At 44.1% G+C, this 26,126-nt stretch overlaps 1 protein-coding gene across 1 annotated transcript in view; it reads left to right on the top strand.

Annotated features, from left to right (window-relative positions):
• SNX3 (sorting nexin 3) overlaps positions 1-10,416 on the top strand; it is a 41,177-nt gene extending 30,761 nt beyond the window's left edge. The window contains exons 2-4 of the mRNA XM_072738340.1: positions 1,758-1,853; positions 7,764-7,888; positions 9,647-10,416. Coding sequence (XP_072594441.1) covers positions 1,758-1,853; positions 7,764-7,888; positions 9,647-9,752 — 327 coding nt within the window. The 3' untranslated portion in view covers positions 9,753-10,416. The remainder of the gene's footprint in view (positions 1-1,757; positions 1,854-7,763; positions 7,889-9,646) is intronic.
• Positions 10,417-26,126: the final 15,710 nt, after the last annotated feature.

The following is a 26,126-nucleotide window of genomic DNA, read 5'->3' as shown; positions in this document are numbered from 1 at the left end:
TCATCCTGCTCCCTAGGGGACCTAATTTTATTCCCTGTGGGGAATGAGAATACCCTTCTGTACAGCAAGCCAGCATCTCTAAATATAAGCTTGACTTTTAGTATAATAAGAGTCTTGTTAGGTGCAATTTTGCTCTTAGTCATTAATACAATGAACAAATGTTGTGGTTACCTGGGAAAGAAAATTCAAGTGCTTTTAAACCTCTTGTGAGATTTGGTTTCATGCTTGAAACCTATCCAGTGTTATGCCCAATAGCATCTGTAGAAGATTCCAAGCTATAAGGTATACAACATGGAGAAGTTAATACACTTTGGAAAAAAATGAGACCTACTACAAAATGGGTTTAAGGCCCTGAATAAAAAAGCTTTTCTTTTGCTGAATGACAATTACTTACCAGTGGCATTAGGTTTAACAAATGATCGAAATTTTCTTAGGAGTGAAGTTTATGTGATGGATGATGTCCCTTCTGGTGACGCTTAACTTTTTTCTTTTCAGCTGTAAAACAGTTTGCTGTTCTGCCAGCGCAAAGACCAAATTAAAGACAAAATATGATCTAAAAGTATATAGTATTAAATAGCATTTTCCATATGGTATGGCATTGTGTTAGATCATTTCTGTCTCCTGTGAACTTTGTCATATTATGTGCTTTTCGAATTCTATTCTTGATAATAAAATCATGGTGGTATACTGCATCTGCTAATATCCTTAATCATCAACCATTTTAAATTGGGTTTGGTGGTATATTTTCTCATTTTATAGGGATCAGTAAAAGATAATAGAAATCTTTCTTGTTACTTTAAGTTTAGAAGTTGACATAAATGGTCTTTGCAGTCTTATAAAGAACAGTCTCCATTCCAGTGTAACTTCAGAGTCCTGGGCATTATATTTTCAATTCTTAAACTTGCCCTCAGCCTATAAAGCTGTGGATCTATGAACCTGACCTAATGTGTAGGACTTCTGATTTCCTACTAGTAGTAATAGTGCAGGCATTGCACACTTTCCCTGCTAGTTTCTGGCATCTTTTAGAAGACCATTAAGCATAATCCTTTATTCATCCAATATTCAATAAATATTTATTGAGATATTTTGTACTTAATTTCAAGATTGTTAAGGTCTCTTTTCCCTTAGTTTTTCCCTGTGAGCATTATATGCTTAGGTACTATCTAAACTGGTTAGCAATCAGAGCTAGCTTTATCTCACCCCTGTTCAGTTGGCATTTCTACAGCTCAATGAAATAGAAAAAAATGGCCTATATTTATGTAACTGACCTCAGGCAGAATGACATCCTAAAGCCTGTTTGCAGATGTGCATTTAGAAGTTGTACTCCAAAAAAAAAAAAAAAAAGAAGTTGTACTCCAGGATGCCTGGGAGGATCAGTGGTTAAGCGTCTGTCTTTGGCTCAGGTCATGATCCTGGGATCGAGTCCTGCATCAGGCTCCCCATATGGAGCCTGCTTCTCCCTCTTTCCATGTCTCTACCTCTCTCTCTCTCTCTCTCTCTCTCATGAATAAATAAATAATCTTTTTAAAAAATAAAAATAAAAATTTCACTCCAGCGTAAATAATATACCAAGCTTTATTTTGTCGTGAGATGACATTTTATTGTATTTGATATTTTTCTATCTTATTTCTTATTGTTAGGTAACCAGGCTTGCCATATTATCAGTTTGACAGATTCCCCACCTCACCCCCCCCCCTTTTTTTGAAGTCCCTGTCCCATGCTTCAACTTAGAAGTGATTTTTTTTTTTTAATTTCAGACAAATCTGCCTATTTTCAAGCTGAAGGAATCTACTGTTAGAAGAAGATACAGTGACTTTGAATGGCTGCGAAGTGAATTAGAAAGAGAGAGCAAGGTAAGAATTATCTATTTTAATGGCCCAGTTGAGGCTTTTGCTGACTTACACTTGGATAATGCTTCCTTTTTAGAGCTTTTTTGCTATTACTTCCTTCCTTTCCCTCATGTTCCTATTCATTCTTGCCACCCACACACACTCCTTGCCAAGTTTCTCTTCCTTAATATGTCTCATATATGATTATATTTGCAATTTTTTTCTTTTATTGACTCATAATACATTTTTTCATCATCATCACATGTACATAGAACAGAAGTTTCATAAACCAGGACTACTTTTACTCTGTGATACGTGCTGATATTCTTCAGCTTAGTTTTTTAAATGATGGCCATGGTCTAATAGATGATACATAAAAACACTCTTACAAAAAGAAAAAAAAACACTTATATACCTTGGTAAGAGTCATCTTGTCTTAAAATTTAGTGGTTTTGGGTGCAAAAATAATCAGAGCAAGGCAAAGTCTCATTCTAACGTTCCTTATTCTAACCCTATGTTTGGAGGACATCAGAAGTTAATATGTAGAAGCCCTAAAGTAGAGCCTAACTTGTGTTCATTTGTAAAGTGTGCTAAGTTGAAATGGAAGGAAAACTTCCTTAACTAGATATCTGTGGCTGGATGCAAGAGCAATATATTACACAAATCATAGCATTCTATCAAAATGTAAAGGAGAAAATTTTACCCCAAAAAATACCAAAGTATAAAATATTTATGAGTAAAACTAGGAATATAAGACCCATGTAAAGAAAACTTTAAAACTATACAGAAAGACAAAAGCAAAACTTAATAAATAGACTACATTCTTGGTTTGAAATATTCACTTTCGAAGATTCATTATTTAAATATTTGAGAGCAAAAATAAATAAATAAATAAAAGATTTGAGAGCTTATTCTGTGTGTTCTGTGAGTTAGAGCTGTGAACATAGTCCCCACTTTCATGGTCCTTACATTCAGTTGATGAAGTTGGGATGGTGGTGAAGGGAAAACAGAAAAAATAGTAACTGTATAGTATGTCAGATGGTGATAATGCTGTTAAGAAAAAAAAAAAAAAACCAAAACCAAGGCAACCAGGGAGTGCCAGGACAGTACTCTTTTATAGAGTCGTCAAAGGAAGGCCTCATTTAGAGGTGACATTTTAGCAGTAGATGTGATAAAAGTAAAGCGTTATCTTCTAGCTTATTTATAAATTCACGAAATTCTGATAGAAATCTTAGTGATTGTTTTTTTTTTTTTTTTAATAAACTTGCAGATTTATAGATGAGCTTTACAATCAAAGGAAACACCAAGAGGACTCCTAAATTACATTCAGCATATACTGAGCACCTGCAGACATCAGAGTTTCTCCTAAGGCTGTAGTAATTAAAACAGTTTAGTATTGCTTTAGGGACAAGCAGTTAGATTAGCAGAATGTAATAGAACTTAGAATGTAATAGAACTTAGAATGCCGACTTGCATATTTATTGGAAACTTAGTTTATTACAAAAATAACATTGTTAATCAGTAAGGAAAATGATTTTTTTTTCCAGTAAGTGGGGTCGAAACATTTGGCTGTTTATTTAGGAATAAAAATTTTTAACTCACTGTATAGAAATTATAGATGATTTGAAGATCTAAATGTACAAGTTAGGAAAGTTTTGGGTAACAAATTATTTATGACCACAGGGAAGAAGTGTCCCTTTTTTCTCAGTTTTATTGAGATACAGTTGACAGATAACATTGTGCGAGTTTAAGGAATGCAACATTACGATTGGTTATGTTTATATATTATGAAATAATGACCACAATAAACTTAATTAATATATCCATCACCTCACATACTTTTTTTTTTTTTTTTTTGGTGGTGAGAACATTTAAGATCTATCTTAGCAACATGTAAGTGTACAATACAGTATTGTTAACAGTAGTCACCATCCTCTGCATTAGATCCCCAGAACTTATTTTATAACTGGAAGCTTGTACACATTGACCAGCATCCTCCATTTCCCCCCACCCCCAGCCCCTGGCAACAACTAATCTGCTACTATCTGTTGCTGTGAGTTAGATTTTTTTTTGGGGGGGGGGGGGGATTCCACATAAAAGTGAGATTGTACCGTATTTGTCTTTCTCTGTTTGATTTATGGGAAGAAGTGTGTTTATAGGTTTTGGGCTTTGCTTAACTAACGTAGCACATGGTGCACTGCAGTATTTAATAACATTTGGTGAATGTATACATCACTTTTTGAAAAAATAACAGCTGCATTGACATATTAATTCACATGCCATACAGTTCACCCATTTGAAGTAAAATTCATTGGTTCTTAGTATATTCACAGAGTTGTACAGCCATCTCTACAGTAAGTTTTAGAACACCTTAATCACTCCATAAAAGAAATGCCATACCAATTAGTAGTCACTACCAATTTCTCCCTCAACCCCTCCTCACCCAGCCCTATATAACCACTAATTGACTTTCTCTATGGATTTGTCTGTTCTGGACGTTTCATATAAATAGGAGCATAGAATATGTAGTCTTTTGTTTCTGGCTTCTTTCACTGAAGGTGTTTTCAACATTTCAACATTAATTTGGTTTTTCCCACCTAATTAATTTCTTTTTATTGCCAAGTAATATTCTGTTGTATGAGTATACATTTCATTCGTTTTATTTATCCATCCGTTGGTAGACATTTGGATTGATTCTACTTTTAGACTATTGTGAATAATCCTGCTGTGAACATTTGTGTACAGGTTTTTGTTTGGACATAATGTTTTTACTTCTCTTGAGTATATACCTAGGAGTGAATTTGCTAGGTTCTTTGATAACTCTTTAACTTTTAAGAATTCCCAGACTTTACCAAGGCAGCTGTACCATTTTTACATTCCCACCAACAATGTAGGAGAGTTCCACTCTTTTCTCCACATCCTCGTCAACACTTACTATTATCTGTCTTCTTTTTTTTAAGATTTATTTATTTTTATTTGGGAGAGAAAGAGTGCACACATTGGGGGAGGGGTGAAGGGAGAAGGAGAGAGAATCTCTCCAGCAGACTCACTGCTGAGGGCTTGAGAGCTCAGAGCCCCACACAGGGCTCAGTCCCACAACCCTGAGATCATGACCCGAGCCGAAATCAAGAGTCAGGCACTTAAGTGGCTGAGCCACCCAGGTGCCCCTACTATTACAGCTGCCTTAGTATGTAAGGTGCAGTCTCATTGTGGTTTTGATTTTCATCTCCCTGAGGGCTGGTGATGCTGATCATCTTTTCTTGTACTTATTGGTCATTTTTTTATCTTCTGTGGAGAAATACATTTTTTTAGACCCTTTGCCTGTTTAGTTGAGTGTTTTGTCTTTTTATTATTGAGCTGTATCTAGAATATATTAACTCTTACAAGTCCCTTTCAGATAGTAATTTGCAAAAATCTTCCATTCTACAGATTTTCACTTAATTGCTTCCTTTGAAGCATATTAAATATGTGAGGGGCGGGGATCCCTGGGTGGCTCAGCGGTTTAGCGCCTGCCTTTGGCCCAGGGCGTGATCCTGGAGTCCTGGGATCAAGTTCCGCGTAGGGCTCTCGGCATGGAGCCTGCTTCTCCCTCCTCCTGTGTCTGCCTCTCTCTCTCTCTCTCTCTCTCTCTCTCTTCTCTCTATGTCTATCATAAATAAATAAATAAATCTTTAAAAAAATATATGTGAGGGGGTTAACCTATGTGAACGTTGTACTTTTTTTACAGTATTGTTAAGAACAATTAGTCAAGTTATTTTTGTTTATAAATTAGTACTTTTAACCAAAATCTGTTAAACAAGGCTAGAAAGTAGGTGGTAATTATTATGTTTACTGGTCATTATGGTGAAATCCTTTATCTTTTATTTAAGTATGTTTTTCTATATTACGCTAAACCAAGTATCTTCCTGTCTACTTCTGACTCCACACATATACACATATCTTTGGATTAATGACTGTTAGAATGGTAAGAACTCGAACTAGATCTTTTCAGACTGCTTAAGCAAAAATAATTTGATGTTGAAAAGGATCTTTGGAATCTTTGCTAAACAGACCACTCATGATTTTTGTAGATTATTAATCCTGTTACCTACAACCTCACCATTTAAGTGGCTGTTTTGAATATTATGTTAGGAAGAATATATCTCTGCAGATAATACATAGTAATCTCAATATCATACTAAATCATGCCCTGAATTAATGGTAGTTACTTGTTGAGTGCATTGGTTCTAGTTTCTTTTTTTAATAATAGCTTTATAGTTACAGATGTTTTCCCCTGCCCATCAGATAGCCATTCCACTGGGGCTCAGTTACTGGCCATGATCTCCACTTTTCAATTGTAATATCCCTGCAGGTTTTAACTGTCAACTTCAAATGCTAATATAGGAAGAGAGATTCAAGAATGCTATGGAGATAAATCTTTAGATGTCTTAATCGTTGGTCATCTGGGGAGAAGAGTAGATCTAGGAAGAAATTAGGAAGTTTCTGTTGGGCATTTGGTTTTGTGGGGGTTTTTTGCTCTTAATCCTTGCTATTCTAAATAAAGTTGTGTTGATCTTTCCCTTTTTTACCCTGCTGGATCATTGTTTTAGAATAGAAACTGTATCACGGGTTTAAAGTTTAACCTCTTTTAGAAAATGTATAATTTTATTACTGGTGTTTACTATTTATATTTCTTCTTGCCTAATTGTTTGTTTATACCTTTTCTGTTTTGTGTAAGATACGGATCCAGCTAAGTGGTTAGTCATTTACCAGATATTCGAACTTCTGTTGTGTGCCCAGCCTTCCTTAAAAAAGCCATAGGAAGCCTGAGACAGGGTCTTTATTTGAAGGCATCTATAAGATAAATTGGTGGTTTTCCACCAGGGCCAGTTGTGTCCCCCAGGAGACATTTGACAATGTCTGGAGATAGTTTTTATTATCACAAGAAAGGGGTGTTAACTGAGTGCTCCCTGGTCTAGTGGGTAGAGGCCTTGGATATGCTATTAAACATTCTATAGTGCACAAGAAAGCTCTCCCCACCCCACCCCCAAAGAATTAATCTGGCTTAAAATGTTAATAGTGCCATGGTTGAGAAACCAACCTAACTTGTGAAACAAATAGCTAGCTGTGTGCTATTTAACTCCAATATTTGAGCTCCAGATAATTCGTAGAAGAGAGAGATCAGTTTAAGTTAACCCAGGACAACTTTATCTTCCCCTTTTAGGGTTTGAAAGGGAAAATTAGGATATTCCTATGTAGGAAGAAAATGACAGATCCTTGGAGAGAGAGGGGAGTGGATTTGGGAGAAAGTTGACATGTTTCTTAGCCTAGAAAATGGAAGAGTGGTAACAGAATTGTTGATTATTTTATCCTCACTTCAAACACAAGTAGGAATCTACGCAGATGGTGTGAGGTAAAGGAAACAGACCACAGAATTCTTACCTGCCCATGCTGGAAAGAATTGGTTAATATTTCATTTCTTCACGTAATTGAAGGTTGATTTTGTTTTTTTGTTTTGTTTTGTTTTGTTTTGTTTTTTTGTGGTTTTTTGAAGGTTGATTTTTATCTCTGCAGTTTCTATTCTAAAAAAGCATTGTCTCCCCTAAGTGGTGTCCAGACTGTCTAGAGGCATCGCAGCCTTTATTGCAGCATTGCTCGAATGTTCTCTTGGTACACCTGTGCCTCGACAAGTTGAGGAAAAAACGATAAGCTATGGGCCATGCTCTTGAGGAGCCGTGGTCTGATGGGCTGTTCTGCATTTTGGTTCTCTTGCCTCCAAACACTGAATCTTTTTTCAGTATGTTTGTTACTGATTTTCTTTTATATTTAATTTGGTTTAACAGTGGAATGGCTATCCTAGTGAACATATACTTTGTCTTCACGCTCTGTGTGCTCTATAAATTTTCACAACCTAGTCAACATCTTCAAGAACTTTCTTTCCTGTGTTTTTTTTAGGTTGTAGTTCCCCCTCTCCCTGGAAAAGCATTTTTGCGTCAGCTTCCTTTTAGAGGAGATGATGGAATATTTGATGACAATTTTATTGAAGAAAGGAAGCAAGGACTGGAGCAGTTTATAAACAAGTAAGTGCTTTCTATACCTTGCGAGGTGTAAGTGGGAATAGTGATCCAGGACGACTTCGGGTGAATACTAGTAATTTAGGTATTAAGCTAAGCGGTAACAGTGCTTTTCTTTTTGGCCATTTCCTAACTAACTTTTTTGTATCATTTAATAAAGTAAAAGTATATAACAAGTTGAATATCATGTGATAAATATTAACACACTTGAGTATCTTTGCATTGACTTAAGTTCTGTATTTGTTTTTCTTGGTTAATATATGCAAATTATATTTAAAATTGCAGCATTTTTAAAAATACAGTTTTACTTATGATTCTTTTTCATTTAAGGTATGTTCTAGCATGAACAATAAAACTTACAGTATACTTGCAATCATTTTGTTTGATTGCAGATGGAAGTATTATCAGCATGTCTTGTGTGAAGGTACACATTTAAAATTTTCACAGCAAAATCTTTTTTCACAATGTAAGAAAACCTTTTTTTTTTTACTTTAGAAACTCTTAAACCAAAATTTCTAGCTTTTAATTTTTTTTTAATTTTTTTAATCTATTTATTTATGATAGAGAGAGAGAGAGGCAGAGACACAGGCAGAGGGAGAAGCAGGCTCCATGCACCGGGAGCCCGATGTGGGATTCGATCCCGGGTCTCCAGGATCACGCCCTGGGCCAAAGGCAGGCGCCAAACCGCTGCGCCACCCAGGGATCCCCTAGCTTTTAATTTTATTCTTGAAATATAGCCATTTTTATTATTACTATTATTTATAGCCATTTTTTAAAACCAAAGTAATAGAATTATGCCAGGAAAGAGGTCACTATAATTATGCATTGGCCTTAAATTTGACCAAATAGGGGACGCCTGGGTGACTCAGCGTTTGAGCATCTGCCTTTGGCCCAGGGTGTGATCCTGGAGACTTGGGATCAAGTCCCACGTCGGGCTCCCTGCATGGAGCCTGCTTCTCCCTCTGCCTGTGTCTCTGCCTCTCTCTCTCTGTGTGTGTCTCTCATGAATTAATAAAAAAAATCTTTAAAAAAAAACTTTTTGACCAAATAAAGCCAAATGCTGGAGAATATGGTTGTGTGAACTTATGTATTGACCAACACTTCAATTTTAATCTAGTAATAAGCAGTGAAGAACTGTGAATGGTTAAACAAGGAAAGTTGTACAAGCCTATAACTTTTTGTTACCTGCTATACACCTGACCTTCATTGTCTATGAACATGCTTTCCTTTTGGAGAAGGCAGTGCTGGTTGAGGTGTTTTTAATTCAGAAATAGAAATCTCATTACCCATTTTCATCTTACGGTTAGTCTGCAGTGGAAACCTTTAAAGCAAGCCAAAAGAAGAAATAAAAACTGGAAACATGTGTCTCTTAGTTTTTTGAGGTTTTATTGAACTTCAGTGTATTTCTAATTCTGATCCTGTATCTTTTCCTTCTTTAAATGGGTTCTTAGAATTAATGACGTTTCACTTTTAACATTAATATTAATCTAGGTTTCTTGTGCCTATACCAATTAATATATAAAGACATTAACTGGGTACGTATTCCAGAAGCAGTGCAAAGCTAGTGATTGTTGTCTAAATGACCCTTGTGAACCAAAGGAAGGGAAATCTACCATTAGTTGATAGAGCATAGCCTTAGGAGGGTCCAGAATAACACTTAACTATTACTAAATTGTACATGCTTTTTAACCTTAGAATGTATGTTTTGACCCTCAGCCCCAATTTTGAAAAATACTAGACTAAGTTTGTGTTTTTTATTCCTAGGGTCGCTGGTCATCCTCTGGCACAGAATGAACGTTGTCTTCACATGTTTTTACAAGACGAAATTATAGATAAAAGCTATACACCATCTAAAATAAGACATGCCTGAAATTTGGTGAGAAGGGCGCCAAAAAAAAAAATAAAAACTTTCCATGACTATTAATGATTCATATGCACCAGTGAAGAAGTTCTAACTAACTTTTAGCATGCTGCACAGAAACTGGTATAACACGCCTTCAGTATACTAACATTCATATGCTCAGTTTTGTTTTGTTTTGTTTTGGCAGTTGACAAGAAGTTAATTTGCTTTAGTGAAAATCCCTCATCCACCCTTTCTCTATGAATAGCTCTTCCTTGCTGTTTTAATGTGATACACACTATAGCCTCGCAGACCTGTTACTCCAGTATAATCTGCAGTGTCCTAACTAAAGTTACTGACTTGGTCTTATCTGCAGTTTTTGTGTCCTGTTTGCTTCTTGAATCTGATTAACTAGAATATTTCTCTTGCTCCTTTTTAATATGTGATGTCACTTGACCTAATTTATGTGTAGAAGCACTACACCATTGGTTTCCAGTACCCTATGTGTAAGATACACACTTGTGTGCAGAAAGTATCTCCCTTCAGGCTTGTAATACCCTTCACATGGAAGATCAATGAGGGAAATCTTTATATTCTGTATAAAAACAAATCAAATTTATATACTAAAATCATTTGTCTAAAAATTTAAGTTGTTTTCAGATAAAAATAAAAAAGCATTTCTGATATGCACTGATTGTGTTGCCTCCGGCTTCTTTTTTCCCCCTTTATGGCTGTCCTACTTTAACTCACTGTTGAGAGGGATTATTTACTAATTATATACTTCTCATTCCTGTAACTCCATTCCTCTTAAACAGTGGTGATATCAAATATGCTACCACCCTTTGAATTGGGGTATTTTCTTTTATACAACAAAAAAAGTGACGTACTAAAAAAAAGCATTCCTTAAAGCTTACTGAGTTGTTATGAAGCACTTTGTGTATTTGAAAAATGCTTTATAATCTCAAGTCATTCTTCTTAAAAGGCCTTTTTAAGATAAGTCAATACCGTGCCTCCTATTTTTCAGAGGAATTTTTTTCCTAGTTCCTCTGAGTGACTTTTTTAAGCAAACTTAGCAAGGGTATAATAACCCTTTTCTTGGTCAGCAGATCCATGCTTTCTCTTTAATTTGGCTTGGGATACTTTATCTTCTTTAACCAAGGGAGAAGGGCACAGTGTCCTAGCCTGACTGATAGAGATGATAAGAAACCAGAAAACGCATGACTTCTTGCTGCCTAACTTGTGTTGTAGCCAGACCTTTGCAGCCAGAATGTGTTCTCTAATTAGAATCTGTACAACATCTGGTGGTTTGGGGGGACCCGTTGTGACCTAGGGTTAAACCACCAAGTAAAGAAAGCATGTCCTCCCACTTCAGTGGTGTCCCCTGTCTTCTGTGGAGACAGATGATCCATTTGAGAGGAACCCAGCCTAGGTCTGGGCCAAACTTAGGATGTCCACCAAGCAGATTGGAACATTACTAGGAATTAGAGCCACCCTGTAAGGCCTTTTGTTACTTAAATATTTCACAGTTTCATAAAGTGGACATTTCAGTTACTATAAATTAATTACAAAGCTAAACAAAGGTAAGTTTTGTTTCAGTGAGCTAGAGAAGTAAAAAGCTGTCAGTTTATGTTACACAGAACAGAGTAATGGTAGCTCTAAATTAATTCCTCTCTAGCAGTGGTTTTCAAGCAGGGATGATTTTGCTCTCAAGGCATATTTAGCAATATCTCAAGACGTTTTTGGTTGTCACAACTAGGGATTGCTGCTGAATCCAGTGGGCAGAAGTTAGAGATGCTGCTAAAGTTTCTACAACGCACAGGACAGCCACCTTCAGCAGAAAAACACCAGGGGTGTGAAGACTTCCACTCACTGTGGAATTCTTTTGATTTTGATCATTTATAGGCAAGGGCATAACGTGTCTAAGAATGAGTTGTACTGGCCTGCTTACTTTTAGTCTCTACAATTGCCTAGGGGCAGACATGCTCTTAGAAAGTTGAAGGTTTGGGATCCCTGGGTGGCTCAGCGGTTTAGCGCCTGCCTGCCGCTCAGGGCGTGATCCTGGGGTCCCAGGATTGAGTTCTACGTTGGGCTCCCTGCTTGGAGCCCGCTTCTTCCTCCGCCTGTGTCCCTGCCTTTCTCTCTCTCTGTGTCTATCATAAGTAAATAAATAAATCTTTAAAAAAAAAAAAAAAAGTTGAAGATTTAAAGGTGAAAAGTTGCTTATTTCCAGTGACACCTCTTTGCCTGGTATGGAAAAGTACTCCTTAGCATTGTCTCTTAGAGAATTAAAACCATGGTTCATATTAAAATGACACCTTTGGGGTATCTGGGTGGCTTGGTTAAGTATCCCACTCTTGATTTTGGCTCAAGCCATGATCGCAGGGTCCTGGGATCGAGCCCCACACGGGGCTCCATGCCCAGTGGGGAGGGAGAGTCTGCTGCTCCCTCTCCCTCTGCCCCTTCCCCTGCTTGTGCATGTATGTGTATTGTTTCTCTCCCTCTAAAAAGATAAAAGATTTTTAAAAAGATAAAATGACACCTTTAACCCTGTGAAGTAAAAGTGCAGGTGCTGTTAACACGGTATACCCATGTAGAAGGAGGTTCCAGAAGCCCTTAAGGGTCTCCCTTTCTTTTTTAATCTTTTTTTTTTTTTTCTAAGATTCTATTTATTCATGAGAGAGACAGCGAGAGAGAAGCAGAGACACAGGCAGAGAGAGAAGCAGGCTCCATGCAGGGAGCCTGATGTGGGACTCGATCCTGTGACTCCAGGATCACACCCTGGGCGGAAGGCAGGCGCTCAACTACTGAGCCACCCAGGCGTTCCCCTTTAAGGGCCTTCCTGAAAGTCAATGTGGCAGTGAGTTATGTTGCAAGTCTCAGACTCTCGGTCCTCTCAGTAAATAAATGCCTTGGGCAGCCCCGGTGGCACAGCGTTTAGCACACTTTCAGTCCAGGGCATGATCCTGGAGACCTGGGGTCGAGGCCCACGTCGGGCTTCTGCATGGAGCCTGTCTCTGCCTCTCTCTCTCTCTCTCTCTCTCTCTCATGAATAAATAAAATCTTTAAAAAAAAATAAATGCCTTGTCTCAGCAGTGGTAAAGGGTCGGCATCAGTAACTTAGAGTTGTTGAGAACTAAATGTAAAATCCATAGAACAGTGTCTGGGACGTGTAAAGACTTAATAATAGTTATCTGATGGCAGTGGTAGTCATTGATACAGTAGTGGCAGCAGCAAAGCGTGCCATAAACCCATGGCAGCTCCTAGTTAGCTTTCTCTTACCCTGTGGCTTTTCAACTCAGCCCTCTTGTTATGGTCCACTCCAGATTAAGAGTCCTGGTCCTGGGCAGCCCGGGTGGCTCAGTGGTTTGGCGCCTGCCTTCGGCCCAGGGTGTGATCCTGGAAACCCAGGATCGAGTCCCACATCGGGCTCCCTGCGTGGAGCCTGCTTCTCGCTCTGCCTGTGTCTCTGCCTCTCTCTCTCTCTCTCTGTGTCTCTCTCATGAATAAAGAAAGAAAATCTTTAAAAAAAAAGTCCTGGTCCTGTTGCTTCAGCTTGCTTTGTCAATGTTTTGGTTACAGGAGTGAGGATAAATACAGCCAATGGAAGGAGGAGGCTGCTGGCCTCTAGACCTTCACAGATAAAATTTGACATATGGATGGACAGGTAGCATAGCACGCTGCCTGGTGTGTAGCTTAACTGCTCAGCGGGCGCGAGCCGTGATGATTTCAGTGTGTGTGTTTGGACTAGGAGAGGAGTTAGAAACCGTTTTAGGAGGATGGAGTATAAGTCTTCCTCAATACTCCCTTTGCGATCTCTGTCACAGAACTTCCTAGGAAGTAAATGATAGAGATGAGGAGACGGAGGCCCTACAAGTGTAAAGGACATGCTCACGGTTACCCTGGGTGTGATGGCTCTGGATGTAGACCATGAGCATGTCTGACTCTAAAAGCCACATGTTAGTTTGCTTTCTTCTGGACAGGGCTGGTGACTTGCTAACCAGTCCTTACTTGGTGCTCAGTAAATTTATTGAATGAATAAAAGGGTGAATTTTCAATAACATTTCCTGTGTCCTCTAGGCTGAACATGAATGAATGAATGGATAAGTTTGGTTTGGTTTTGTAGTTAGATTTTTATTTTTAAGTACACATATAAAAAGCACTTTTGAACATGAATAGGTTGTTGATCAGAAGTATCTTATTTGGGGGCAGCCCAGGTGGCTCAGCGGTTTAGCGCCACCTTCGGCCCAGGATCGAGTCCCAAGTCAGGCTCCCTGCATGAAGCCTGCTTCTCCCTCTGCCTGTGTCTCTGCCTCTCTCTCTCTCAATCTCTCTCTCTCTCTGTCTCTATGAATAAATAGTCTTTTAAAAAATTTTTTTGAAGTATCTTATTTTTCTACACTTAGCTGTGCACCATAATTACTCCCTAAGACTGAGTGAGTCCCAAGAATTTTTTTTTTTTAAAGCTTCCTAGATAATTCTGAAACAGTTGGTTTGGACACTTAGCTGGAAGGCCCTTTTCCTAGAATTTGCTCAGATTTGATCTTCCCCTTAGCTACTTAAGTCATTACAAAATGAAGTCAAGAAATTGAGAGGAAGACAAATACCATATGATTTCACTCATAGGTGGAATTTAAGAAACAAATGAGCAATGGGTAAAAAGAGGCAAACCAAGAAACAGACTCTTCACTGTAGAGAACAAACTGATGGTTGCCAGAGGGGAGAGGGTACTTGATGGGGTAAATAGGGGATGGGGATTAAGGAGGGCACTTGGCATGGTGAGCACCGGGTGTTGGTGTATATTGTACACCTGAAGCTAATATCACACTGATGCTAACTAACTGGAATTTATTGGGTTTTGTTAATTTGTGTATTAGGCTCCACACCCAACATGGGGCTTAAACGCACCACCCTGGGAATGTGGTGTGCTCTACTGACTGAGCCAGCCAGGCACCCTTGACTAACTGGAATTTTAATAACTTAAATCAAGGGAGACAGGACTTACCAGATCTTGAGAAGTTATTCTGGTAAATCTCAATTTAATGTAAGTGAAATTTGCATTATTCCAACCTTGCTAAGAAAATAAGACCTTGATTCAGAGACTAGGATAATTCATTTAACAGCACAAAGTCCTTGGAATGGAGGCCGCCCATGGAAGCGATCTGATAAAATCAAGCAGCAACACTAAGCATTTCATATGTGCAAAGGGTTAACACAGACACAAGGTTAACCATGGTCCCTCTTCTCAAGAAACAGCCCTCTTAGGACGTCGTCATGAAAAGACACTGATAGTCTAGCCCGAAAGAAAGTGTGATCACTGTGAGGACAAGAAGGGGTCTGGGAGTTCAGAAGGAGGCAAGGAAATAGCTATTCAAAATAAAGGGGACTTGCAGTTTCAAATCTGACATGCAAAGAGCTTGGAAGCTGGCACCCTCACCCTTACAAGATAAAGCTGGACAGGGACCCTGGGGCGGCTCAGTCACGTCCAACTCTTGATTTCAGCTCAGGTCAAAATCCCAGGGTGGTGAGATCGAGCCCTGCACTGGGCATGGAGCCTGTATGAGATTCTCTCTCTCCCCCTCTGCCTCTGCCCACAGGCCTCCCTCCCCCTGCCCATGCCCATGAGTGCTCTAATCTCTCCAAAAAGAAAAAAAAAAAAAAAAGGCTGGACAAACTAAAAAAGAAATGTCTTTTCTTAGACCCACCCATCCGAATTGAGGTTGCAGGGCAAACCATCACCCTTAAATCTAGAGAGAGAGGCTCATCTAGAATTGACAGTTAAAATCTGCTTACATGGAGCAGGAACTGCTGGAGTCATGAGCTGCTAGGAACACTTACACTGAAGTTGAGCGTGGCCTCACATGAGAGTGAGAGGCTCCCGGAGACTGCATTTCTGGGGGACTACATGTGTTCCTGGGCCTACCTCCAGGAACCCCACCAGGTTCCCTCAGTACAGCTCAGGGAAGACCTTACAGCTCTGGCAAGGGAGACAAGATGAATAATCACCGTGAAGCACACCCAACCTTCTTTGTTACAAAGGCCGACTTTGCCAGAGCCAGAATTCCAGTTGGAGGAAGGGCCTTCTTTGTACACCAGCCCCTCTAGCCTTCCTGTCTCACGTAAGGAGGGAAAACTGCACATAACAAGATTGTCAAGACTTCAAGGAAACAAGATTGGGAATGCTGCAGGAAGAGAAGGGAGGAAGCGGGCAGAGGGCCAAGGCTCTAGCACTTTGGAAACACTTGTGAAGGTCACAGGCCCCCCTGAAACCCGGAATGGACCTAATGGAATGCACACGTTCCCCCTACTTGCCCGCCACACCCCCAGGGCTCCAGCATAGTCACAGGGGATTACAGCTGAAAGCTCTAAGACTGAGGAGGAGTAATGAGAGAAACCCAAAGTTGAGAGAGAGACAAAAGCAGACCTAAAGGAATTTGAAGCCTCTGGTACCTATAACTACAGCAAATACCAAACACATCCACTCCCTATCCGATTTCCATAAGTCTCCACAGGGGCCTGTTTACCTCACCTTCTGTTATCCAATGCAACATGCCTGGCTTTCCACAAAAATCTGCAAGGCGTGCCAAAAGGCAAAAAGTCCAGAGAGATAAAGCAATTATCAGAACCAGAGTCACATGTGACATAGATTTCGGCATTTTCAGGCAGGGAATTTAAAATAATTATATTTTAAAAACTATATAATATGTTAAAGGCTTTATTAGAAAAAGACAACATGCAAGAACAGAAGGGTAATATCAGAAATGGAAACCCTTCATCAAAAGGATATGTTACTTGATGGGATGAGCCCTGGGTGTTATACTATATGTTAGCAAATCGAACTTCAATAAAAACAAATGGGAAAAAACAACAACAACAAAAGGATGTGCTATAAAAATCAGAGTGACTGTAATAGAAATGAAGAATGCCTTCCAGGGGCCCATGAGCAGGTTTGACAGTTTAGGAAGAACCTATGCATCTGACAGGTCATCCCAAACTGAAATGCAAAAAAAAAAAAAAGCCCAGAACTCCCCAACACTGTGGGATCCTTCCCAAAGGTATAACTGGAATACAAGAAGGCAAAAAGAACAGAGCAAAAAGAAATACTGATGTAGTAATGGCTGAGAAACTTCCAAAATTAAAGATACCAAACCACAGGTCCAGGGAGCTGAGAAGGTAGCCAGCAGGACAAATTCAAAACCACACATGGGCGTATCATTTTCTAATTGCAGAAAATCACAGACCAACAGAAAATCAGCCAGCGTGGAAGAGTAAAAGGAATGCTGGCTTAACAATTTTTAGATGCTTTTCATCAGCAGTCCGGAGGCCAGAGGAGGTGATATTGTTTAATCTGGAGTCTGAATTTGGGTGGGGAAAAAAGGTTGCACCTCTGTACGTAGTATTTTCCAACTGGGGTTTGGTGTTTCTCCCATTACGAATACAGGAGCAAACCATAGCAGTAGGATAAACAGAACTTGTGACTCAGCACCTTTAAATACAAGTCTGAAAAAAATAAAATAAAATAAAATAAAATAAAATAAAATAAAATAAAATAAAATAAAATAAAATAAAATAAAATAAAATAAAATAAAATAATTAAATTAAATTAAATAAATAAATACAAGTCTGTAGATCACATTTGTTGTTGCAGATCTTGAAGTACACTGATCACTACTTGAAAGTGACTGTAGTTTTTAGACCTGCCCCCGAATCTTGTTTAGTGTGTTAAAGAGAAGGCCCACATATTATTTTATCACAAGTTTTATTTTTTTTTTAATATTTTATTTATTCATGAGAGACACAGGCTGAGAGAGAGGCAGAGACACAGGCAGAGGGAGAAGCAGGTTCCATGCAGGGAGCCCGATGTAGGACTCGATCCTGGGACTCCAGGATCATGCCCTGGACTGAAGGCAGGCACTAAACCGCTGAACCACCCAGGGTTCCCCTTATCACAAGTTTTAAAAAACACTTTAATGGGGCGCCTGGGTGGCTCGGTCAGTTAAGCGCCCGACTCTTGGTTTCGGCCCAGGTCACGATCTCAGGGTTGTGAGATCAAGCCCCACATCAGGCTCCGCACTCAGCGGGGAGTCCGCTAGAGATTCTCTCCTGCCCCTCCCACCACTCACATGGGGGTGTGTGTGTGAGTGTGTGCCCACGTGCACTTGCACAGTCTCAAAAAATCAAAAACACTTTAATAATAAATGTATTAAACAAATTCATCTTCTTTGTACGTTGTGTTTTATTTTATGCTTTTATAAACATCCGTCTGTTGCCTGCTGAGGTTTCAGCCTGGGCTTTCGAATGTATCATCTCATTTAACCCTCAAAGCAGCCTATCGGGTGCCGAATGTCCTCATGATCCCTAGAGAAGTGCTGCGACGGTGTAAGTTGTCCCAGGTGACACAGCCAGTAGAAGGTGAAACTGGCGCCCAAAGCCGGGTCTTCCTCGTCCTGGAACCCGTGCCCGGTGATGCCCACCGCGATGTGGACCTCCCAGGCTGCTGGCGGGTAGGCCAGGCCCCGCGCTGGACACCCGCGCTGGTGTGGGGGCCTGTGGCCTCCTGGCCATCGATGCACCTAGTGCTCACGCAGTTGCCCTGGTACCGGTGTCGTCGTTACCAGAGAGGCCGGTGCAAGCAGAGACTCGTTATCTTGATCTAAAGGAGAGTTAACCGTTTAGGAGAAGTTGGTTACAAAACTGGAGCGTCCGTCCCCGCTTGGCACGCACCACCACGGCGGCTTTGTCATTCCTTAGCTTTCTCGGTACATTTCCTCTCCTTTCTAGCTAGATTATACCTTAATCCAGTTGTTTTCATGTGCAGTAAATCCAAACCGTGTTTAACCGGTTTATTCACTGGAGAATCTCGGAGGTGAAGAGAGTTTTGTCCTTTCAACTGCGCTGGGGATTTGCTGTCTTCTCTCTGTAAAGGGATTTTCCTGGACCTGAAATCTGAACATTCTGACCTGTGGGGTTTTTCCTTCCCCCCACCACGAGCAAGTTTGTGAGGCTTGACCCTTTGTGTGCTGTGGAGCCGAGACAATGGCCCTCTGTGAACGTCTTCTCCTGGGGACGGTGGTGACGGACGTGAGGAAGCCTAACGCCCGGCCCCGGCTCCCCGCGGCCACCCGCTCTGACTCGCGCCGAGGTGACCGCGTCTCGCGGCCCAGTGGCAGGCCCTGCTGCCCACTGGGGCTGGGGCGAGGATAAATCGGCCCAGCGTGCGTGGAAGGCCCCACGGCAGCACCAAGACGGCAAGCCCAGGAACCCGCTTTGAGGAATTTGTCTCCCAGACGCACTTTCTGTTATGAGAAGCGACACTTCTCTGAACATCCCCGAAGGATCCTGTCAAAACAGGCGATGTCGGTTGCACAGTCGGGGGACGCGCTGGGTGGCCCAAGGACAGGGGCGAGGGGACAACATGTCACTATACACTCAACACGAAACAAAACAAAAAAAAAACTTTGCACTTGGAAATAATTTAGATTTACTGAAAAGTTGTCAAGATGATACAAAGAGCCTCCCCCGTTGCCCCTCACGTGGACATCCTACGTGACCGCGGTATTCGGCGCCACACGGAGCACCCAGCGTCGTACATCGCTATGAACTGAGCTCCAAGCTCTGGCTTCCACCAGCTTTGCCACTCACACCCTTTTCCTGTGCCCGGATCCAGTCCTGCAGACCACTGGGGGCATTTGGTGCTCACGTCTCTTTAGTCTCTCGGGTTGGTGACATGTATACCCTTTGGGACTTTTTGAATTGTGTATCGTATGACTATCAACTATTCAAAAAAAAAAAAAAGTGAATTTTCTAAAAGAAAGAGACGTCCAGAGCCAGAGGATGTTAGAACTCTCGGGAACCTCAGAAGCAATCCAGCCCAAGGCTCTCATGAGTCAGGCACAGGAAGGGGCTTGTGCACGGCCCTGCCCTGTCCGCAGACCCAGAGCCCAGGCCAGAAGCCAGGAGGCACGGCCGGGGAGCAGTAGAAAGAGGATAAGCTTCCAGGCCAGCCACGCTGGGGTTCAAACCCCAGCTCTGTGCCCTTGGGCCAGTAGGTACCTTAAAAAAAAACCCACATTTATTCATTTATGAGAGAGAGAGAGAGAAAATCCTCAAGTAGACTCCCTGCTGGGCCCAGACCCCAACGTGGGGCTCAACCCCAGGACCCCGAGGTCCCGACCGGGGCCAGAACCCAACAGTTGGGCGTTCAACCGGCTGAGCCACCCAGGCCTTTCCCCGCACCCCCTCCACCCGCCCCCCACCCCAGGTCTTTTCTTTGTCTAGATTCCTTCACTCAACGTGTTTTAAGATTGAGCTACGCTGTTGCCTGTATCGGTGATTTGTTTAAAAAGAACAAACAAACCATAGTTCTTGGAGGAAGTTGTCATGATTTCTAAGAACTGGCTGAGGAGCCCCACCTGGGCAGAAATGCGACACCGCGGACCACGCTGTCCCTGGACACACGCTCGCACACGGAGAGGGGGGGCCGCACGGCTGGGGGGAGCCCGCGGGCCCGGCCCTCCCCTGAGCCAGGGCCCCAGAAGCTCCGAGCTCCAGGCAGAGGCCCTGAGCACCGCGGCCGCACTCGGCCAGGGCGCTGGCCTCTCTCTCTCTCTCTCTCTCTTTTTTAAGATTTTATTTATTTATTCATGAGAGACACAGAGAGAGAGGCAGAGATGCAGGCAGAGGGAGAAGCAGGCTCCATGCAGGGAGCCCGATGTGGGACTCGATCCCAGGACCCCGGGGTCACAACCTAAGCCAAGGGCAGACGCTCAACCGCTGAGCCCCCCAGGTGTCCCCGGGGCCCTGGCCTCTTACATGGACTGAACACGCAGCTGGAGAACCGGGGACAGCAGGTGTCTGGGGCCAGCCAGCTGTGGGGCCTGTCGGGCCCTCCCACACCTGGGCCTCCCTGTGGGGTTGGGGCCCCCCATGGGGCAGGTCTCCCGCTGTGACTCCGCTCAGCACGCACACCTCTCAGGGATCCCCCACTTCAGCTGCCTGCCCTTGTGTCTCCCGCAGGCATCAATGACACACTGGCCGGGAGACTTCACGCAACCAGCCTGACTTCCCGAGAAGGCAGGCACCTCTTTATCACCTGCACCTGTGCCACGGGCCCTCCAGCACCTGACTCCCCCGAACCAGGACTAAGGCACCCAGTGCTCCGGGCTTGGAAATTTTTTTTTTTTTTTAAGATTTATTGGGATACCTGGGTGGCCCAGGGGTTGAGCATTTGCCTTCGGCTCAGGGTGTGATTCCAGGGTCCCGGGATCGAGTCCCACATCGGGCTCCCTGCATGGAGCCTGCTTCTCCCTCTGCCTGTGTCTCTGCCTCTCTCTGTGTGTCTCTCATGAATAAACAAATAAAATATTTTTAAAAGATGTATTTATTTATTTTACAAAGAGAGAGAGAGAGTGCAAGAGTAGGGGGAGAGGGAGAGGGAGCGAGAAGGAGACTCTCAAGCAGATTCTCCGCTGAGTGTGGAGCCCACGGGCAGGGCTCGATCTTATGACCATGAGATCATGACCCAAGCTGCCGTCTAGAGTAGGAAGCTTCACTGGCTGAGCCATTCCTCTGACTTTGGAAATTTTAAATGAATTTGTTAACTATGAAAATAAATATAGGGGTGCCAGGGTGGCTCAGTTGGTTAAGTATCTGCCTTCAGCCCAGGTCCCGGGGTCCTGGGACGGAGCCCCACGTCCAGCTCCCTGCTCATTGGGGAGTCTGCTTCTCCCTCTGCCCCCTGCTCACACTCTCTCTTGCTCACTCTCTCTCTCTCTCTCAAATAAATAAATAAATAAATAAATAAATAAAATCTTTAAAAAATAAATATAAATAATGCAAAAATGAATACAGATATAAATATAAGGAATACATCAAGCTATTAAAAATAATAAAACCACCTGCTCAGAATATAAAAAAAGCTTTACCCATAATTGCACCATTTTTCGTCTGCAAATTTCCTACACCAATACATCCACATAATTTTGCAGGGACAACAATAAATGTGGAGGGCATGCAAGATGTATTTGTGCTACCTTTTCTATTATTGGATATTTGTATTATTTTCAGTATTATAAAGAACAGTATGATGAGCATCACCATGCATAAAGCTCTGGCTCTGTTTCAGGGTTGTGTGTGATTTGTTTTTTTTTTTTTTGTTTTTTTAAGATTTTATTTATTCATGAGAGACACAGAGAGAGAGGCAGAGACGTAGGCAGTGGGAAGAAACAGGCTCCATGCAGGAGCCCGATGTGGGACTCAATCCTGGGGCCCTGGGATCACGCCCTGAGCCAGAGCCACGGTCAACTGCTGAGTACCCAGGCATCCCCAGGGGAGTCTTTTTGAGCCAGAGTTCTAGAAGTATATCTGAAGACGTGAGTGAATGTCTTTGGCTGTCTCAGTGGGGAGTCTGCTGGTGATTCTCTCTTTCTCTCTTTCAAATAAATAAATAAATAAATAAATAAATAAAATCAGAAAGAAAGAAAGAAAGAAAGAAAGAAAGAGAAGAAAGAAGAAAGAAAGAAAGAAAGAAAGAAAGAAAGAAAGAAAGAAAGAAAGAAAGAAGAAAGAAAGAAAGAAAGAAAGAAAGAAAGAAAGAAAGAAAGAAAGAAAGAAAGAAAGAAGGTAAAGAGCTTTGGGCCAGTGCAGCAGGAAGGGATCCACGAGCACGTGAAATACTGGGCCACGCCGAAGGGTTTGGTGGGAAGCCCAGGTGTCAGCAACTCTGGGAGGGGTTCAAAGTGACCCCAGAAGATTACTGCTGCTATTAGAGACGGCCCTTAGGCCCTCTTTGTTTTGGAATCACACCTGTCAAATGGACCAGCAGGACCTGTCCCCGCAGTGCAGGTGACCCCGCACACTCTGCAGCCACACACCCAGCTCTCTCGTCCACGGACACCCCGCTTTGGGAGTCCAGCACAGGGAAATGGGCGCCTCTGTCTAGTAGGGGACCGAACGCGTGTGGACCTAACAACTCGAGGCAGAAAGTGATCCCTGAAGAGACGTGTCTACACCATCCGGAACCCGACTCCAGGCTTGTTTCCAACATACCTACCCACCCGCAGCCCCTGCCAACACCTCCTCCAGCCTCTGAAGCTTCGACCCCAAGATGCCAGGCATTCGCACACGCTGTTCCAGCTCCACTGCCCTTCCCAGCTGGCTGGCACCTGGAAGAGAGAAGATTGTTCGGCTCTCGTGACCCTTTGGCACAGTGGCCGTGTCTCCCTTTACGATGGCCTTCGTCACTGGGCCCGATTCTTCGTGTATCTGTCTCCCTCGCTGGAGCGCGAACGGGCTCCTTGGGGCTTGGCCGCTCCTCGCTGTGCCCTGACCGTGGACCTCGGGCCCGGCGGACCGTAGGCCCGTGGTGAGCCTTGCTGGCCGGAGAAATGAATGAATGAATGAATGAATGAATGAATGATGAATATCATAACCTCTGGGGTTATGGCCTCTCACTCCCTCGCCCCAGTCAAAAGTCTTATTTTGGATGCCGGCACTGGGAGGCCGGAGTTGGACAGGAGTTTGGAGGTGTGTGTTCACCCCCAGCCCCTGGAGCCCGCATGGAACCCCCGCCAGCGCCTCGAAGCTGCAGACGGACGCCGTAGCCGCACTTTATCTACAGTTGGCCTGGTCTTCGCAAACTCAGCCTTGCTGCTTAGAGATAAAAGTTAATTTTGCATCTTACCCCGTGGGGATAATTAAACAGCCCCCTGGGTAGGTGGCGGCCCCCCTGAGCGTGGCCCCTTCTCCCTGCTTCTCTCCCCGGGCAGGCGTCGGCCCAGGTAACGGGGCTGGTGTAGCAGAAACTGCTCCCAGGCGTTGGGACAACCGGGGTCCTCAGCACAGTGGTCTCTGGGGGGGTCTCTGGGAGGGTCTCTGGGGGGGGTCTCTGGGGAGTCTCTGGGGGGTCTCTGGGAGGGTCTCTGGGGGGTCGCCCCCCGAGGTACGTGCACCGAGCATGGCAGCAGCTGCCCATCGCGGTGTGGGCGCCGGGCCTGGGCCGCCTGCCAGCTCCGGGACCCCAGCCGTGAGCCCCACACCCCCCGGGCCCAGGGACACCACCCCCCCGGCTCAGCTGGCCGGTCGGTGCCCTTGCCTGCTGGCGTGGCTGGGGCCTCGTTCTTGGGTCAGCCTCCCCGTAACGGGACACCCAAGAGAAATCGAAACCTTAGGACCTCACTTCTCTTTCCACAGTTGTGGCCAGGTTGCTCTGGCCACCCCTGGAGCACCGTGGGCTGCCGGGAGCATCGTGGGGTACCAGGAACACCATGGGGGTACTGGGAGCACTGTGGAGTATCAGGAGCACCGTGGGGGTACCGGGAGCACTGAGGGGGTACCAGGAGCATCGTGGGGGTACTGGGAGCACTGTGGGATATAAGGAGCATCGTGGGGTACCGGGAGCACCGAGGCCTGCGGGAGCAGCGAGCTCCCTCTTCCCCAGGAGTCATCCTGACTTCTCCATGTCCCCCCTGCACCACGTCAGGTGTGGAATGGGTCGCAGCTGCGGGCCTGGGGGTTCCGCCCGCCGGGTCCCCTCCCATCACACTCAAGGAGTAGGACAGAAGGAGCCTTTGCTTCCCTCCCCCGGCCTCAGCCATCGAGCAGCCCACCTCGGGGCGTCACTGTCCCCGCCGAGGCAGCACCTCTCTCTACGCAGTTAGGCAGCCGACCTTGGTCTCGGCTCAGGTCGTGATCTCAGGGTCGTGAGATCGAGCCCCACGTCTGGGTCTGCTGGGCGTGCAGGCTGCTTAGGAGTCTCTCTCCCCCTCCCCCTGCCCCCCCCCCCCCCCCCCGCACCTGCTCTCTCACCAGCTCTCTCTCGGGGCGGGGAGGGGGGAGAGGGGGTTGCGGAGACAATGAGAGATTTGGAAAACTCAAAATAATGAGCCTGGTTTGTAACGTTATTATATTATTGTTTAAACCTATATTTCACACCCGGAGCACAACCCTCCTCCGCCTCCCCCTCCCCGCCTTCCATTCCTTTTATAGCAAATCCCAGTATTTCTCTCAGCCAAATGGATATCTCAGCCAGACAAAGGCAAGGGTGAAATGCTCAGAAAGGTATGCAAACAACATATTAAATGATTTTCGTGATGATTCAAATGTGCGGGTACATGGGTAGGAACCAGAAAAAAATAGGCAAATGTGGAAATAATCTTGTGAGGGAGATGGAATTATAGATGATTTTTTCCCCGTCCAGATTTTTCTATATTATTATCTAATAAAAGAGAGGCATGTTTGATGCTGTCATAATGTTTTATTTAAAATAAAAATAGGGGGGGATCCTATTTTTGAGCCTAGGTGGCTCAGCGGTTTAGCGCCACCTTCGGCCCAGGTTGTGATCCTGGAGACCGGGGATCGAGTCCCATGTGGGGCTCCCTGCATGGAGCCTGCTTCTCCCTCTGCCTGTGTCTCTGCCTCTCTCTCTCTGTATCTTTCATGAATAAATAAAATCTCTTAAAATAAAATAAAATAAAATAAAATAAAATAAAATAAAATAAAAATAGCAGGCTGTGTGGCTCAGTTGGTTGAGCGTCTGCCTTCGGCTCGGGTCATGATCCCGGGTCGAGCCCCACATCAGGCTCCTGCTCAGTGGGAGCCTGCTTCTCCCTCTGCCTGCCGCTCCCCACCTGTGCTCTCAGTCTCTCTCAAGTAAATAAATAAAATATTCAAAAATAAAATAAAATAATAAAATAAAATAAACATTACCGCACGGCCTCTGGTCCACAATCTGCCCACCGTGCACGTGTGAGATAACCCACGAGGCAGTGTGCACGCTCGAGGCCGAATCAGCCAGGCCGACCCCTGGCGGTGGGGACCTCCGCTGTGTCCAGGGCCACTCTGAGCAAAGTTCCCTGCAGGTGGGGGTGGGGGGAGCCCGGGGTTCTCTGGGCTGGGGAGAGGGGCACAGGGTGCGCACAGCTCCGGGCCTGGCCACTGCTCCAGGTTGCAAAGTATCCCCGAAGGAAGGGCTGAGGAGGGGTGCTGCTCCCTTGGGCCCGACAGCCTCAGCGCCCCTCCTAAACCGATGGCTGCACCCACTGCCCTTGCCCGACTGGACTCCGAGCTGCCAGGATCTAGAGAAGCCGCTGCTCCCTCCTCCTCCCCCAGCCCCCCCAACCCCCACAGAGGCCCCCAGCGTGGCCTGAAGGGCCGTTGGCAAGAGCTGCCTTCCTCCTTTGGACATCTGGGGCGCACGGAGCGGGGGGCTCGGTGGCCCCGGGGGAGCAGGCCAGAAGAGCTTGAGGAGCTGGTTGGGGGGCCCGGCCCTCCCTGCCCACCAGCCCCCACCCCCCGCAGCCTCCCCCTGCCCCTGGCCGCTGTGCTCTGCATCACAGGCTGCTGCCAATTCCAGAAGGACTCTTAACTCCGAGTCGCAGCCCCTTGATTGATAGCCCTGGGGAGTGAAAT

This window comes from Vulpes vulpes, chromosome 1 (assembly GCF_048418805.1).
Source record: "Vulpes vulpes isolate BD-2025 chromosome 1, VulVul3, whole genome shotgun sequence".
Taxonomy (NCBI): domain Eukaryota; kingdom Metazoa; phylum Chordata; class Mammalia; order Carnivora; family Canidae; genus Vulpes; species Vulpes vulpes.
This window is presented reverse-complemented; position numbering and strand designations above follow the sequence as displayed.